The following is a 15,439-nucleotide window of genomic DNA, read 5'->3' as shown; positions in this document are numbered from 1 at the left end:
ATTTGTATTTACAGATACCCATTTTTTTTCGAAATGGGGAAAAGATTTCTTTTATTACAGTGAGTATTACCAAGATCTGGAAAAAATCTATTGTAGATTCTCTTAGGTTTTGTTATGATTATTTTCAAAGTACTTAAAATCACAACAAATAACATGTTTATAAATTCTCAGATAATTTAACTTAAGATTCTGAGAGCAAGAGTCTGCATTTGCAAATCAGTTTAATGCAAATGAATGTGAAGTTTAATGGATTTCTGACTCTAAAAGTTCTGCTTCATGTCTTTCTTAGTCACCATATGAATAATTCTGTCTTCACAATGTGGGAAACAGGTAGAAATTAGATCAGTTACACACATTGTTCAACTTTGAAGTCAAAGAAGTTAAGGAGAATTAAATGATATTACATTGTTCTTTAACATTCTGCAAACTACAAACTAATTGTTATGATTCTTAGCAAATATCTTTCACATTTTAGATGAGATAGGGCACATTGAGAGTGGCATGACTATAGACTTTCATATTTTAGAATCTGCATTTCCATTTACCAATATAGTAAAGATCTAATCAATGTAGAGACAACAATTGAATCATAAACTTACTTTACAAGCAACTATAAAAATGTGAAAAAAAAGTTTTCATATGAGAGAATAAATTATTTTTTCAGTACACATAATTAGGTATATATAGGATAACTTAAAACTAAATGGATTGATCATTAATGCTAAGCTCTTAAAACTTGCCATCAAATAAAACATGGTACTCAAGGGAGAATGATAAAAATAAAGTGTGACATAAATGAAAACGTTGTTTCTCCTCTTATTCTCAAAACTTGAATGATGTCTCATTAAAATACTTCACTAAATGTGAAAATGATCAAAACTTTAATTCCAAAACCATTTTTCTAAGTTACCAACAGACTTATATTCTTGATGCCTTTTTACATGATCACAAGCCAAGCATGCATGTGATTCCCAAAACCGTGGAAGATTCACAGTGAAATCCTTCCTCCAGTTAAAGTAACTAAGGTATAGCTTATTGTTTTTGTCAACTTCTTTCAGGTATTTTGCTAGCTCACTTGGAGAGTTATAATCTTCCACATGAATGAATGAATCAGCTGGAATATAATTCTCATAGTTTTCCCTAGACGGTCCCAAAACAACAGGTACCGAACCTGCCAAAAAAGCATTGTAGAGCTTTTCTGTGATGTAATCTTTGTGAATTGAGTTTTCAAATGAAAGATAAAATTTGCAAGTAGATATGGTGGGAATCAAATTCTTTTCATTAACATATTCTCCAAATGCTTGCCCATAGGTATGAATCTCAATACTCTTGCTGAGCTCATTGTAATACTTGACCCTGGCATGCTCTGGGTTCCAGTTACTTACAACCCAGCATACCAGCTTCTCTTTGCTTGGCACTTCAAAGACAAAGGGGTTTGTGCTCACGGTCAAGAAGCCATAAGGCACTTGAATATCTGAATCGCGGCGGTAAGTTAGAGTCAAGTTGAATAAGTGCTCAATACCACTCTTTTGGGGAGTATGAGTTGGGGATTCTAAATTCATCCAAATCCATTTCTGAAAGGGTGGCCTGGCCTGCTGAGGTAAATTAGTCAGATCCCAGCTGATGTCTCGGTGGTGAATCAAGACTGCATGGGATTTGTTGTATAGTGAGCGGTCTGTTGTGAGGTGGCAGCCTTGGATGTTGAACATTGCTTGGCAGGATGTAAGGTCAAAGATCTGCCCAAATGGCCACACCCATACCAGAATTGTAGTTTCATTAAAATAATCAGTTTTCGTGGAGAAGAAATTTTTCATTTTTAGCACAGAGCTTGCAGACTCCATTGGACTGAAGATCCAGCTGTTAGTGGGTTTGATGTAAATAAGAAGACAGGCCATGAAGCCTCCCAGGATAACACAGACGATTAGAAATGGGCGGAGAATGCCTTTGGATGTTGATGTCATAATTTTTTTCTGTGGAACAGAGAAAGACAGAGGAAGGTAAGGGTGGGGATAAAGAGGTAATTATAAATACATTTCAAGAGAAACAAGTGGAATGTTCTAATCACAAAACCAACTGTATTTCCTTTTCAGTGTCAACAATCATTGAGAGAAATGGCATTTAATTTAAGCCAAGAAACTGCCTATAAGTGGAAGTTTCCTGGATCTTTATTAGAAAGTATGAATCTGAATGTGAAGTAAACATGTAGGTATATGTTTAAGACAGGTTACAGGTTTCTTCAAAGACATCCATACCTATTCTGTTTTTGTTTGTAGAAAATTAACACAGATTGTTGTAATTGAAGCCGTGACTGAAATTTTTAGTGTGCTGTTACTCCATCAGACTTGTTAACACTTCCCAGTCGACATGCTTGCTTATTTACTGCCATGTTAAGATAACATACCTTTGCCATTCAGAAAAACATCGATATAAAACTAAACAGTTTTGCTCTGGATATAAATTTATTTTTACTATTTATAAGTGCATCAGGATAACCATGTGATATAAGTGCAACCGTGGCTTAATATCTTATTTTCTTAAATAATCACGTTGATGCAAATTGATGACTTTCTCACTGTGTTTCTTTTATTTAAACCCTTCAAATTCCCTGAGAATTTTGTTCCAATGCCCTGGTAATGAAGTCAATATCTATCAAGATTTAGTGACCAAACACATATTAGCTTTAGAACAACATTCTCATTCATTAGGTATTTGATGATTTATTTTTTTCTTTGCAATCAAATAATAATCTCATGAAAATAAATTTTCAAAATAAAGATATATTTTATGGAAAACACTTTTTGGTCTTCTTGTGACAGGGTCTTTCTGTAGCCCCAGCTGACATGGAACTCAATATGTAGACCAAACTGACCTTGCTCTCACAGAGATCCACCTGCCTCTGCCTCCCCAGTGCTGGGACAAAGGGCATGTGCCACCATACCTTGCCCTGAAAACAGTTTTAATCTGTTGAATTTTAATAGAATATAGCTAAAGTAATTAGTCATCTGGCTTTTTAAAAATATGCCCATAAGTTTTTTTCCTTTTATATTTGTGCCTCCTTAAAAACATAGACATAAAATTGTCACATGCAATATACTTACAAAATGATTTCTTAGTCAAATTCTTACGGGTCCTCTGAAACTCATATTTTTCATACTAAAATAATAATATCTATTAATTCCAGATGCATAACATACCTTGAAATCTTGATCAAACCTAGTATGAAATACCAGATGTATAATGCTCAGATAAAGAGAGAAATTTCTTCTTATATAGTTATGTAAATTCAGATGACCATTTAGAAAATCAGTATACAATACTGGCTATTCCTCTGCTCTTGAGTACCTACTAGAACTTGAAGGTAAGACCCTATTGCTGAAGACAGATACATGAATTGTAGAGGAAACAAGGAGAAAATAAGTGGGCAAATTTCAAAGCTTCATGTCTACTGGCTAGCTTTCTTAGGGCTGGAAGATGCCTATGCATACTACAGGAAGAGAAAAATAATTATCAACCTTGCCCAGCTGGGAATCCTCTAAGCTATAGTAACCACAGACCTGGCAGCATATGTGCACTGGTGCAATAGTGGCACAAATGTTATGGAAGTAACCAACCAACCACACCATGCTTGAATTTAAGGTCCTTTTCCAAAGGTAGAGTCCATAACTGACATTGATATCAGGCCTCTGAACCTGTGGGGCTAGACAGGTCAAAGACCATAGAGAAGAAGTTACTAGTATTCCGCTAAGTAAAGTATTAAAATGACTCCTAATGACTTATTCTTATATCCATAGACTACTGCATTTCTTAACTGTCTACAAATAAATTCCCTAACGCAGCAGATGGTGATTAACATAGAAACACACAACTGGCCAATGTACAGAGATTATGAGACAATAGAATGCTATCCCAGAATAGGATACCTATATCAAACTTCTGCCTCCCAAGCTCTGGGATCATTGCAGAAGAGGGAGCAAAAACTATTTTAAGACTCAGAGGTGGTGGATGATGAAAAGAAAACAGCTTTCTAGACACCATGACAGTTACTCCATATGAACTTACAGCAGTGGTGATAGTATTCACAAGTCCCATGGAGCTCAAGTCAGACAAAATACCAGCATGGACATGGGAGATGAGTAAGAAATCCCAACCCAACCTGAGAAACTATTGGCAACTATTAGATACTGGAAAGGGAAGAGTCAGATTTATTTAAAGGTTTATAACTAGACTCCAGTGGATGAACCCATACCAAAGACCACTTGGAGACAAAAAATTGACTTGATAGACCTTAACACACACACACACACACACACACACACACACACGATAGAGTATATGAAATTAGGTGAGGGTAAGAAGGTAGTGCAGATAGGGGTCTAAATATAGTAAAAATATATAATATTAAATTCACAAAAAACATACTGGACATGTTACAGAAAAAACAGAGACCAGCAGCCAAATTTAGGTGAGGAGAGGGAGTTTAATTTTATGCTAGTGGACTGATCCATGGATCCTTCTGTAAAGGAGTCAGGACCCTCATTCAAATTTTGGGGGTCTTTTATATTCATGTGAGGAACACAAGCAAAAGGTACATAGCATAAACATTGGAAATTAAGTAAGATAACAGGGCTGCAAGGTAACAGAAATGCAAAGATAACAGAAATGTGAAAGCCTTGGGAAATAAAAACTTCTGTACTGGGTAAAGGATAGAGGAATGTGATAGCTTTGGAAAACAAAGACTTCTATCCTGCATAACCACAGGGAACAGGGGATTATTCCTGTTCACTTCCCCATTTCTACTCCATGCTTTTCCTGCTACAGAGTTCTTAATTACCATTACATTGCAAAAGCTTTTAGCCTCTGACATGCATGTATATTTCTATAATATCCCATCTCGTCATTGCTATAATCCCTGATGTTTTTCAAGAGGAACTCTATGACATTCTTGACAAAGCACCTGGAGTCTGAAGGCATCTCCTTGGTTTTTGATAAAGTTACGGAGCATATTTACTGTACATGACCCTACAAGGAGGATTATTAGAATCATAACTATTGGTCCTGTTAGCTAGCCAAAGGCTCCAACCATTTCAGATACCTTTTTAGAAAGACTTTTTTCCCCTATCCTTTATTCCCTTTTCTGATAGTTCTGGCATCTCTATTCTCAGGGATCTGAGGAAATTCCCAGCTCCCAATTGAGAAAGGAACTGGTCAGTTTTCTTTTGGGGTCTTTACTTTAAAACTGTCTAGTCAATCTCTATCTCCTATTCTCATTACCTTACCCTCTGAGGAGGTTACCCAAATTGCCAATGAGAATCGGGGCAAAGACTGCTCTGGGTTCTTCCATACTGAACAGGGATGCAGGGAGTGGGTCTACCTGAAAGATCCAAAAGTATATCTATCGAGGGAAAAGAAACTTATTGACTGGTGCCCATGAAGGAGAAGTAAAGGCAAGAGTAGTTAGGCACAAATTATAGACAGGGAACCAGGTGAAGTCAGAACAGGGTGAATTTCAAATGTCCAAATCAAAGCCCATTAGAATTTCTTGATGAGGACTTCAAAAAGCATCAGTTTATTGTTTTTTGTTTTTTTTTTTCATTTTCCTTTTGGTCATGACAGCTGGACTCAGTATCTGCTTCTCAGGCATTATAATAGCTGTTGGAGAGCTATAGTCACAGTGTGAGTTCCTTCTTAAATGGTTTCTAGACAGGGAGAGAGAAATATAACCATCATTTAATTTTGGTAAGAACAATAGTGGACGTGTCCTTTTTGGCTGCAGGTGGTACAAAATCCTAGTGAGAAATTTCTAAACGATATCTTATATGAACTTTTAAGCCTGTCTGGGAAGCATAATTTCTCAGACTTTAAATGAAATATACTGATTACTTTAATCTTCGGTTATACTTTCCTTTTGAGTGTTTAAGATCATACGGTTGGTCAAAATCAACCAAGTTTTTTGTTTGCTCAAGGTCAGATGAGGATCTGATCCTCAGGAGTCACTTGAATTTGCAGGGTTGGGGGAGCCCTGGCTTCTTTGGCTTTCCTTTTACCAGTTCCATCTATGTGAAGATATATCAAGAAGTCCTGCTTGACCTTGAATTTCTTTAGAAGCATAGAGGAGACTTTTCCTCTGTGTTGACCTTTTTCTTTATAGACTGGACACTGGTTTGAGTCCCTCTGGTGGAATTTCCATGACTTCGCTGAACAAGAGGACAGGTGACTAATCACAGCTACAGGACATTTCAAGAGATTCACCATAGGCCCCTGGGAATTAGTCAACCTTGGAGCCCAGGAACAAAAATGTCCCTTAAGCCCCTTTTGATCAGATTAGTATGGGCTTTTAAGTATGATTATTAACCATTCAAGACGATCAGTTGCACCAGCCTGGTGCCTTTAATTACTATGTGATATATAGATAAAGCTTGAACAAAACCCCAAATATTCTCAAATAAACATTGACTGGGAGACATTTACCATCAAAGGTTAACTAGGCACAGCCCAGGAAAGGGATTTTAAAACAAGAATTTCTTAGGTCTGTTTCAAATGAAGGCTGTTTTTGGTTTTTGTTTTTTTTTTTTTTACAAACTGACGCAGTCTCCTTTCTTTTCCAGTTTCCCATAACCTGATTTACAGTTTTCAGAAGGAAGGGAAGCATCATGTTACATACCTATGGACAAGAAATAAACTGATCAGAAATCAGACCAAGCTTCATGGAAACTGTTTTCTTCTAGATTGTATATATCTGGTTCAAGGAAGTAAAAACCTAGTTTTTCTTGAGCCAAATTATTCTTGTTCTGGGCAAAAGAAAGGGCCAAAAGTAACATTTTCATAATATAGTGAAACCTAAAAGACATCTTTCTGTAGTCATAGATAACCCAGCACTTATCTGCATCCATTTAATCCAACTCTGTAAATCAGTGTGCAGCACAAGCCAGAGGAGTGGACTGAAAACTAACGACTCTGTTTCTCTATAAACCTGTTCATACCGTTAATACACTTGCTTAAAGTTCTCATTATTCTTTCTATTCTGGAAATATTCAGACATTTAAATTTTTATATATAAATCTTCCATTAATATATTCATTTTATATCCTTTATTAACTTTTAAACTTTTTTAATATCATGAGACATAATAACATTTACATAAATGTTATCATCTGTTGAAAGAATTTACTAAGTGATTAATTCTTATTTTGATACATAAAAATATAGAGAGATGAACAATTGTCTTAAATACATTAAAATGCATAAACTTTGAAATGTCCTTATAAGCCTTGAAGCAGGTTTTAAATAACCAATTCTCCTATAAATGTTTAGAGATGTTTTACATAGGCTTTGAAAATGTTTATTTTATATAAAGCATATCTAAACACAGAGATAAATTGCACCCTGGAATAGAAGTAATCATTTCTTAAAAATAATTTATATTCTTAAGTAATAGGAACCATGTAATTTAACAATTTTAGCTTACATGAGAACTTAATTATAAGTCAATTTGATATCTAGTAAATTATTTTTATTTAATAATTGTTTCCTTGGTATTGAATATAAGTCTACACATTCATAACAATCCCATACAATAAATAAACACTGTGGTTAGACACAGTCATGATAAACTAGTTTTCAAAAACAAAATTGACACCTTGATGAAATTCTGATCAGAATAAAATGCATCTCTAAAATTAAAAACACTCAAACTAATAACATTTAATATCTTTCATGATTTAGATAGTACAAGTGTATGTATATAAAACACACTTTTGAAAACCAGCAGTACTTTACACACACACACACACACACACATGCGTGTGTGTGTGTGTGTGTGTGTGTGTGTGTGTATGAGAATCTCATTTTGGAAATTGGTATGTTGAACGCATACACATTGACGTTAGACATAAAGGTTTTTACTTGAAGAAAGCATTTTCAGAAATATCATTCACATTTTAATATGGTAAATATTCCTAGATGGGTGTCAAACTCAACAAGTAATGGAAAACAGAATTACACATTTCATTTGTAGTTAAAGTTAACCATAGCCAAAAGTTACAATACGATTAACACAAGCTAATGGTTTCATTAAAGACAACTCCATGAAAGGAGAGGGTAAAGAATGGGATGACAAGATGGATTTAGTCTTAATAAGGCAATACAGAATCAATCCATTATTAAAGACCATTTAATATTGACAATACCAAAAGCGGTAAGTAGAGTATAAGAAACTAGTTTTCATGAGTATGATTTAATTACAGTTGCTTACAGTTAACTCTCTCCCATAGTAACATACAGGAACTTGGAAAGAATGAGAGATGAAAGCACAAGCACACAGCATACAGGGTCAGAGGAGCCAGCATGCCAAGTCTGCGGGGCTGGTGATCTGTGTCAGAAACAGCTCAGGCTCAGGACAGTCTTTTGCTTCCTATGAGGAAAAATTTCAGTGGGGGAAGACTGTGAAGGAAATAAACACAAAATCATATCACTACCCAGCATGTAAAAAGACACACTGTAGAGAACAGTTGTGAGTTAATTCCCAGAGATGTCTAGAATTTGATCAGTGTATGCAAAAATGTAAAAGTAGTTATTCTGAACACACTGTAGTTGTCTCAGTTGTCTCAGGCTGTTCTCATGGAGGGAAAGGACTGGTTCAAGCCATCTTTGGGATCAATTCTTACAAGGTACCCCAGAAGAAGCCATGTGCTACTATGTCTAACCCAGGTGTCCTCTAGCCAGAGAAACAAAAGCACAATGGCCACTTGCGCCATCTCCAGGAGCCTGGGGGGGGGGGGGGCTTTTCCAGGTACCAGAGACTTCCATTCAAGCCAAACTAAGATTCCTGGTTTCATTTTTTAATGGGAATTTTAGGATTAGCTAGTATAAAGGCAGTTCAATACAGACTTAAACATGAGAGTTAAAAGCAAAAGAGTTGCTCCAGGGGAGAAAAGTGGGAAACACACATCCAAGCAAGAGAGGTTCCCCAAAAGAAACACACTCCTGCTCCCAAACAGGCCATATCTTCCTGTATACAGAGCCCTGCTACAGGGAACAGAGGGGGCCAGAAAGATGAGACAGGAAGATCAGTCCCAGAATTCATCTCCATCTCTACAGATAAGTTACCATATTAAATAAAACCTATTACCAGCTGGAGTTCTGTTTTCTCAAACCATTTTTCAGGCCTTTAGAGGTCTGAAAGCAACATAAACAAGACCAAATGTCAAAATCAAAATGCTTCCAGTGTATGCAAACCAAAGAGATACCTTGAAACAAACACTATCACAGCAAACCTAAACAAAGGGACCTAACAATAAGATCCTTAAATGACCAGCTCAGATACTGTTTTACATAAACAAATAGAACTTAAAAGTTTTGTGAATTACAATCTCTGGGTGGCCCAGCCCAACGTTTCCTGGAGTCAGCAACTTGCCTGGATAAGTTTGACTTCTGTGCCCACTGCTCTTTGATTCCCCAGCCTCATTCGCCTGCCCAGCTCCCCAACCCCATCTTTTCTCCTAGCAGGGGAACTAGCACATTTCTTGTTTTGACACCCCAGACATCTGGACTGACGTCTTGGCCCAAACTCTCCACTGCTTTCAGATCCTTTGAATCCGGACGAATCCAGTTCTTCCCACTAGTTCCCACCTACCTTTGCATCTCTGGGTGGCCCAGCCCAAAATCTTCCTGGAGCCAGCAGCTTGCCTGGACTCCAGGTGCCCTTGGGCTTCTTCTCGCCCCCACCTCCTTTTACATTCCTGGGGGCCAACTTTTTTCCTAGGCCAAGCTCCCAGGCCAGCGAAGTCCTCAAATTCCTGAGGCCAGCATCTTTCCTGGAGGTATCAAGACCTTAGGTGAAAACTGGAGAGCATCTCATTCAACCTGGTCCTCCATGGGAACTCCTGAACAGCAAGATGAAAGCAATTTGGCCACTCCAATATAAAATCAAATGAGAGACCCTGAAGCCTAGACCAACCAGCTTTTCATGCCCAATAAGTAAATGACAAAGGCACATAAAGCTTACAAAAAGAAGCAGACCTAAACTCAACAAAGGAAGGCTTAAGTCTCACACAAGAACCAGAATCTACAAAAGAAATCCACATGTCAAAGTCATAGAGAAAAAAATATTACCATGAAAAATCAAAATAATATATCCCCACCAAGTGCCATCAGTGCTCTAGAGGAGTACAATGAGAACCCCTTAGAGATAACACAGGACATGGAACTCAAAAGAACAATTATAAACATGATAAAAGAATTCAGTTAATTTAAAAAACACACAAAGAAAAAGAACTGAAAGAAGATGGGGATAAACTTCTGAATGAATTCAGGAAAGAGTTAGAAATATTGAAAAATGCTCAGGGTGAAATGAAGAAGGAAGTGAAACACTCAGTAAGCCAATTAGAAAAGACAGGAGAAAGCCTCACCAATAAGAGATGAATGAAATGGAAAACAGAATATCAAGACTGGAAGAAATAGTAGATGAATTAGACCACGCAAACAAAGATTATGAAAACTTTAATAAAACACAAGAATTGAATTGAATACACAGGAATGGTGTGACACCATAAAAAGATCAAACTTATGAATCATAGGCATACAGGAAAGAGAAGAATCTCAGGATAATGGTATGGACCAGATATTCAATAGGATTGTAGAAGAAAATTTCCCAAAATTAAAGAAAGACATGCCTATACAAATACAAGAAGCATATAGAACACCAAATAGACAGGACCAGAAAAGAAACTCTTTATGGCACATCGCAGTAAAAACAGTAAATGTACGGAACAAAGGGAGAATACTGAAAGCTACAAAAGAAAAAGATACAAAGTCACATATAAAGGAAAACCCATCAGAATTACAGCTGACTTTTTATTGCAAACTATGAAGGCCAGAAGAGCCTGGACCAAAGTATTCCCAGTTCTAAATGACCATAAATGACAACCCAGATTACTTTACAAAGCCAAAATATGTATTATAGTCAAAGGGGAAAGAAAAATCTTCCTAAATGACCATAAATGACAACCCAGACTACTTTACCCAGCCAAAATGTCTATTATAGTCAAAGGAGAAAGAAAAATCTTCCATGACATAAATAGGCTAAAGGAATTCATGTCCACAAAATCAGGCTTCAAAGAGTTCTTGGAGCAATACAAAGAGCTGAAGAAAGGAACAACTATACAAAAGGGGTTATGGAAAGAAATTCAATGAAGGTATAACTATGGAAATGCACATCTACACCAAGAATGTGAACAGAAATAAAAATGAGAGGAATCAATACACAACTTTCATTAATAACTTTAGATATGAATGGACTGAACTCCCCAGTCAAATGACACAGACTAGTTGAATGGATTAAGAAACAAAACCCATCTTTTTGTTGTCTGAAATAAATTCATCTTACCTCCAAGGACAGGCACTACTTTAAGGTGAAAGGATGGAAAAAAATATACCAAGCGAACGGTACTAAGAAAAAAGCAGGTGTTGCAATTCAAATATCTGACAAAATAGACTTTAAACTAAAACTAATCAGAAGAGATAAAGAAGACAACTTCATTCTGATCAAAGGAACAATTGAACAAGAAGATATTATAATCATGAACATATATTCCTCAAACTCTGGTGCACTGAACTTCATAAAATCTGTACTACATGACGTTAAGACCAAGATAAATCCCAGCTCATTAACAGTGGAGGATTTCAATATCCCATTGTCTCCACTAGATCAGTCAACAGGACAGAGAATTAACTCAAAGACATGTGAATTAAACAATACCATACCTCAGAAGGGCCTAACCGACATCTATTGAATATTCCATTCAAGCACCAAAGAATATACTTTCTATTCAATGCCCCGTGGAACTTTCTCCAAAACCAACCATATACTGGGGCACAAAACAAACCATAAGAAATACAAAAAGATTGAAATAATTCCATGCATTCTATCAGACCACAATGCAATAAAGCTTAAAATCAACACTGGAAGAAACCCTAGAACCTACATGAACACATGGAGATTAAATAACATACTCCTGAATGATGAATGGGTCAAAGAAGAAATTAAGAAAGAAATAAAAGTATTCCTGGAACTAAATGAAAAAGACAAAACAACAAAACAAACCCTCTGGGACACACTGAAAGCAGTCCTTAGAGGGAAGTTTATAGCTCTAAGTGCCTATGTTAAAAAATCAGAAAGAAAATAAATGACTTAACATTGCAACAAAACACACTTGAAAAGCAAAAGAAAATGAAGCCCAAACCCAGGTGAAAGAACAAATAACAAAATCAGAGTAGAAATTGATGAAATGGAACAAAGAATCAACGAATCCAAGAGCTAGTTCTTTGAAAAGATAAATAAGATTGGCAGATCTTTAGCACAGGCAACCAAAAGCAGGAAAGAGAATCTCCAAATCAACAAAATCAGAGATGAAAGGGGAAACATCACAACAGACACCAGAAAGATACAGAACATTATAAGGGAATACTTTAAAAACCTATATGCTACTAAATTTGAAAACCTAAAAGAAATGGATGGGTATATAAAAGCATGGGAACCACCAAAATTAAACCAAGAAGAGAGATCAACAGCTTAAAGAGACCCATAACACATAAGGAAATTCAAACAGTAATACAAAACCTCCCGACTAAAAAAAGCCCAGGACCAGATGGACTTACAGCAGAATTCTACCAGACATTTAAAGAAGATTTACATCTAATACTACTTATTAATTAAAGAAGATAGAAATGAACGGAGAACTTCCAAATTCCTTCTATGAAGCCAGCATCACTCTAATACCAAAGCCAGGTAAAAATACAACCAAAAAAGAAAACTACAGACACATATCCTTAATGAACATAGATGCAAACATTATCAACAAAATACTTGCAAACTTCATACAGATACACATCAAAAAGATCATCCACCGTGGTAAAATTGGCTTTATTCCAGAGATACATGGATGATTCAATATACCTAAGTCAATAAATGTCATAAATCATATAAAAGGACTAAAAGACAAGAACCACATGGTTATCTTAATAGATGCAGAGAAGGCCTTTGACAAAATTTTACATACATTTATGTTCAAAGTCCTAAAGGGAATTGGACTAGAAGGAATATACCTCAACATAATTAAAGCCATATATAACAAACCCACAACCAAAATCATTCTAAATGGAGAAAAACTGGAAGCATTCCCATTGAAATCAGAAAACAGACAAGGCTGTCTACTATCTCCACTTCTTTCTAACACAGTGCTTGAAACTCTTTCAAGAGCAATAAGATAAGAGAAGGAAAGTAAAGAAGTAATGATTGGAAAAGAATAGATCATATTATCCATTTTTGCAGATGATATGATATCTAAGAGGTGCCAAAAATTCTACCAGAAAACTCCTTGAAATTATTAACAAGTTCAGTAAAGTGGCAGGTTACAAGGTTAATCTACAAATGTCTGTAGCCTTTCTACCAATAACAAGCAATCAGAGAAAGAATCTGACAAAAGACATTAAAAACCTCTACAATGAAAAATTTAAATCTTTAAAGAAAGTGATTGAGGAAGTCATCAGAAGATGGAAGGACCTCCCATGCTCATGGATTAGAAGAATTAATATTGTAAAAATAACCATACTACCAAAAGCCATTTATAGATTCATGCTATGCCAATCAAAATCCCCATGACATTCTTCACAGAGTTGGAAAAAACCATCCTAAGATTCATATGGAAGCACAAAAGACCACGGATAGCCAAAGCAACCCTAAGCACTAAGAACAATGCTGGGAAAATTACTATACCAGACTTTAAACTATGTTACAGAGCTATAGTCATAAAAATAACATGGTACTGGCACAAAAATAGACCCACAGATAAATGGAAAAAAATTGAAGACATAAATATGAGTACATGAAGTTTCAGCCACCTGATATTTGACAAAGGGGCCAAGAACATTAACTGGAGGAAAGACAGCATGTTCAGCAAATGGTGCTGGCAAAACTGGATCGCCACCTGTAGAAGAATGAAACTAAAGCCCTATCTCACCTTGCACAAAAGTCAGTTCCAAATGGATAACAGACCTCAATGTAATGCCTGAAACTCTGAAACTGTTCGAAGAAAACATTGGCAAAAACCTACAAGATATAGGCACAGGAAAGGATTTTCTAAACTGGACATCAATTGCTCAGGAAAGAAGGTCAGGAATCAACAAATGCAATCTCATTAAGCTAAAAGGCTTCTGTACATCAAAGGAGGCAACCAGGGAAGTTAACAGAATGGGAGAAAATCTTCACCAGTGACACATCTGACAGAGGTTTAATATCTGGAATATATAACAGACTCAAAAAACAGAGAATCAAGACAAGAAGTAACCCAATTAAAAGATGGGTAAGGAGATGAACAGACAGTTCTCAAAAGAAGAAGTAAAGATGGCTATGAAGCATCTTAAAATATGTTCAATATCACTAATAGTTAGAGAAATGCAAATTAAAACCACTTTAAGATTTCATCTCACCCCAGTCAGACTGGCTAAGATCAAGGGAACAAATGTTACCAAATGTTGGAGAGGATGTGAGGAAAAGGGGGCACTCATTCACTGCTGGTGGGGCTGCAAACTTGTTCAACCCATATGGAAACCAGTGTGGAGAACTCTTAAGACACTACAAATGAATGTACCATTTGGCCCAGTTATTCCACTCCTTGGCATATAACCAAAGAACTCTTCCTATTGCAGAGTGGTTAATGAAAATGTGGTTCATATATACGATGGAGTTTTACTCAGCAGTAAAGAAAGATGAAATCATGAAATTTGCAGCTAAATAGATGGAATTAGAAACTGTGATACTAAGTGAAGTAACACAGACTCAGAAAAAAACAAAACAAAACAAAACAAAAATGACATGTGTTCTCCCTCATATCTGGGTCCTAGCACCAAATCCTGATAAGTAATTATGTATCCAGACATAACTACAGGAATCAGCATAATGAAAAGGAACCAGGGAGGTAAAGGAAAAGAATCGGAAAGAGAAGAACAGCAGGAAATAGGCATTAATAAGGGAGATATGGATAAAAATGGTGTTATTTTAAGGGAGGGGGAGGGAAGGTTATACAAGGAAACGGGGATACAGGGAAAGAAGGGGCTCAAGAGAGGTGGGACCGTAGGAGAAGGGTATTATTAAGGGAGAAATGGGGAAAATTGGGGCACTTTAAATGGAGAAACTATGGCGGAAGAGTTAGACAATGCGAGAGATAATGCCTAGCTTGTTAAAAAAAAAACAGAGGGAACCATATTAAACAAACAACCTTCTGACAAATCTTACATACAACTAACTCAAGGAATATAACACATGTCTAGGCAAGGTTTATCAGAGAACGTTTGGTCTTTGCCAAGCTTAATCTATATGGCTCATGGTAATTAAAAGTACCAAACTGGTGGAACTAACCTTCTTGGATGTCTATCAGCCATACTT

At 36.3% G+C, this 15,439-nt stretch overlaps 1 protein-coding gene across 2 annotated transcripts in view; it reads right to left on the bottom strand.

The window, feature by feature from the left end:
* Positions 1–515: 515 nt before the first annotated feature.
* The window catches only part of Fut9 (fucosyltransferase 9), a 263,625-nt gene continuing 248,701 nt past the window's right edge, over positions 516–15,439 (bottom strand). For both annotated transcript variants that reach the window (XM_029566712.1, XM_008839599.2), the window contains one exon: positions 516–1,970. In XM_029566712.1, coding sequence (XP_029422572.1) covers positions 882–1,961 — 1,080 coding nt within the window. In that variant the 5' untranslated portion in view covers positions 1,962–1,970 and the 3' untranslated portion in view covers positions 516–881. The remainder of the gene's footprint in view (positions 1,971–15,439) is intronic.

The sequence above is a fragment of the Nannospalax galili genome, unplaced genomic scaffold, assembly GCF_000622305.1.
Source record: "Nannospalax galili isolate Female #2095 unplaced genomic scaffold, S.galili_v1.0 scaffold78, whole genome shotgun sequence".
Lineage (NCBI taxonomy): Eukaryota > Metazoa > Chordata > Mammalia > Rodentia > Spalacidae > Nannospalax > Nannospalax galili.
The sequence above is the reverse complement of the archived record's forward strand: the minus strand, read 5'-3'. Positions and strand labels throughout refer to the sequence as shown.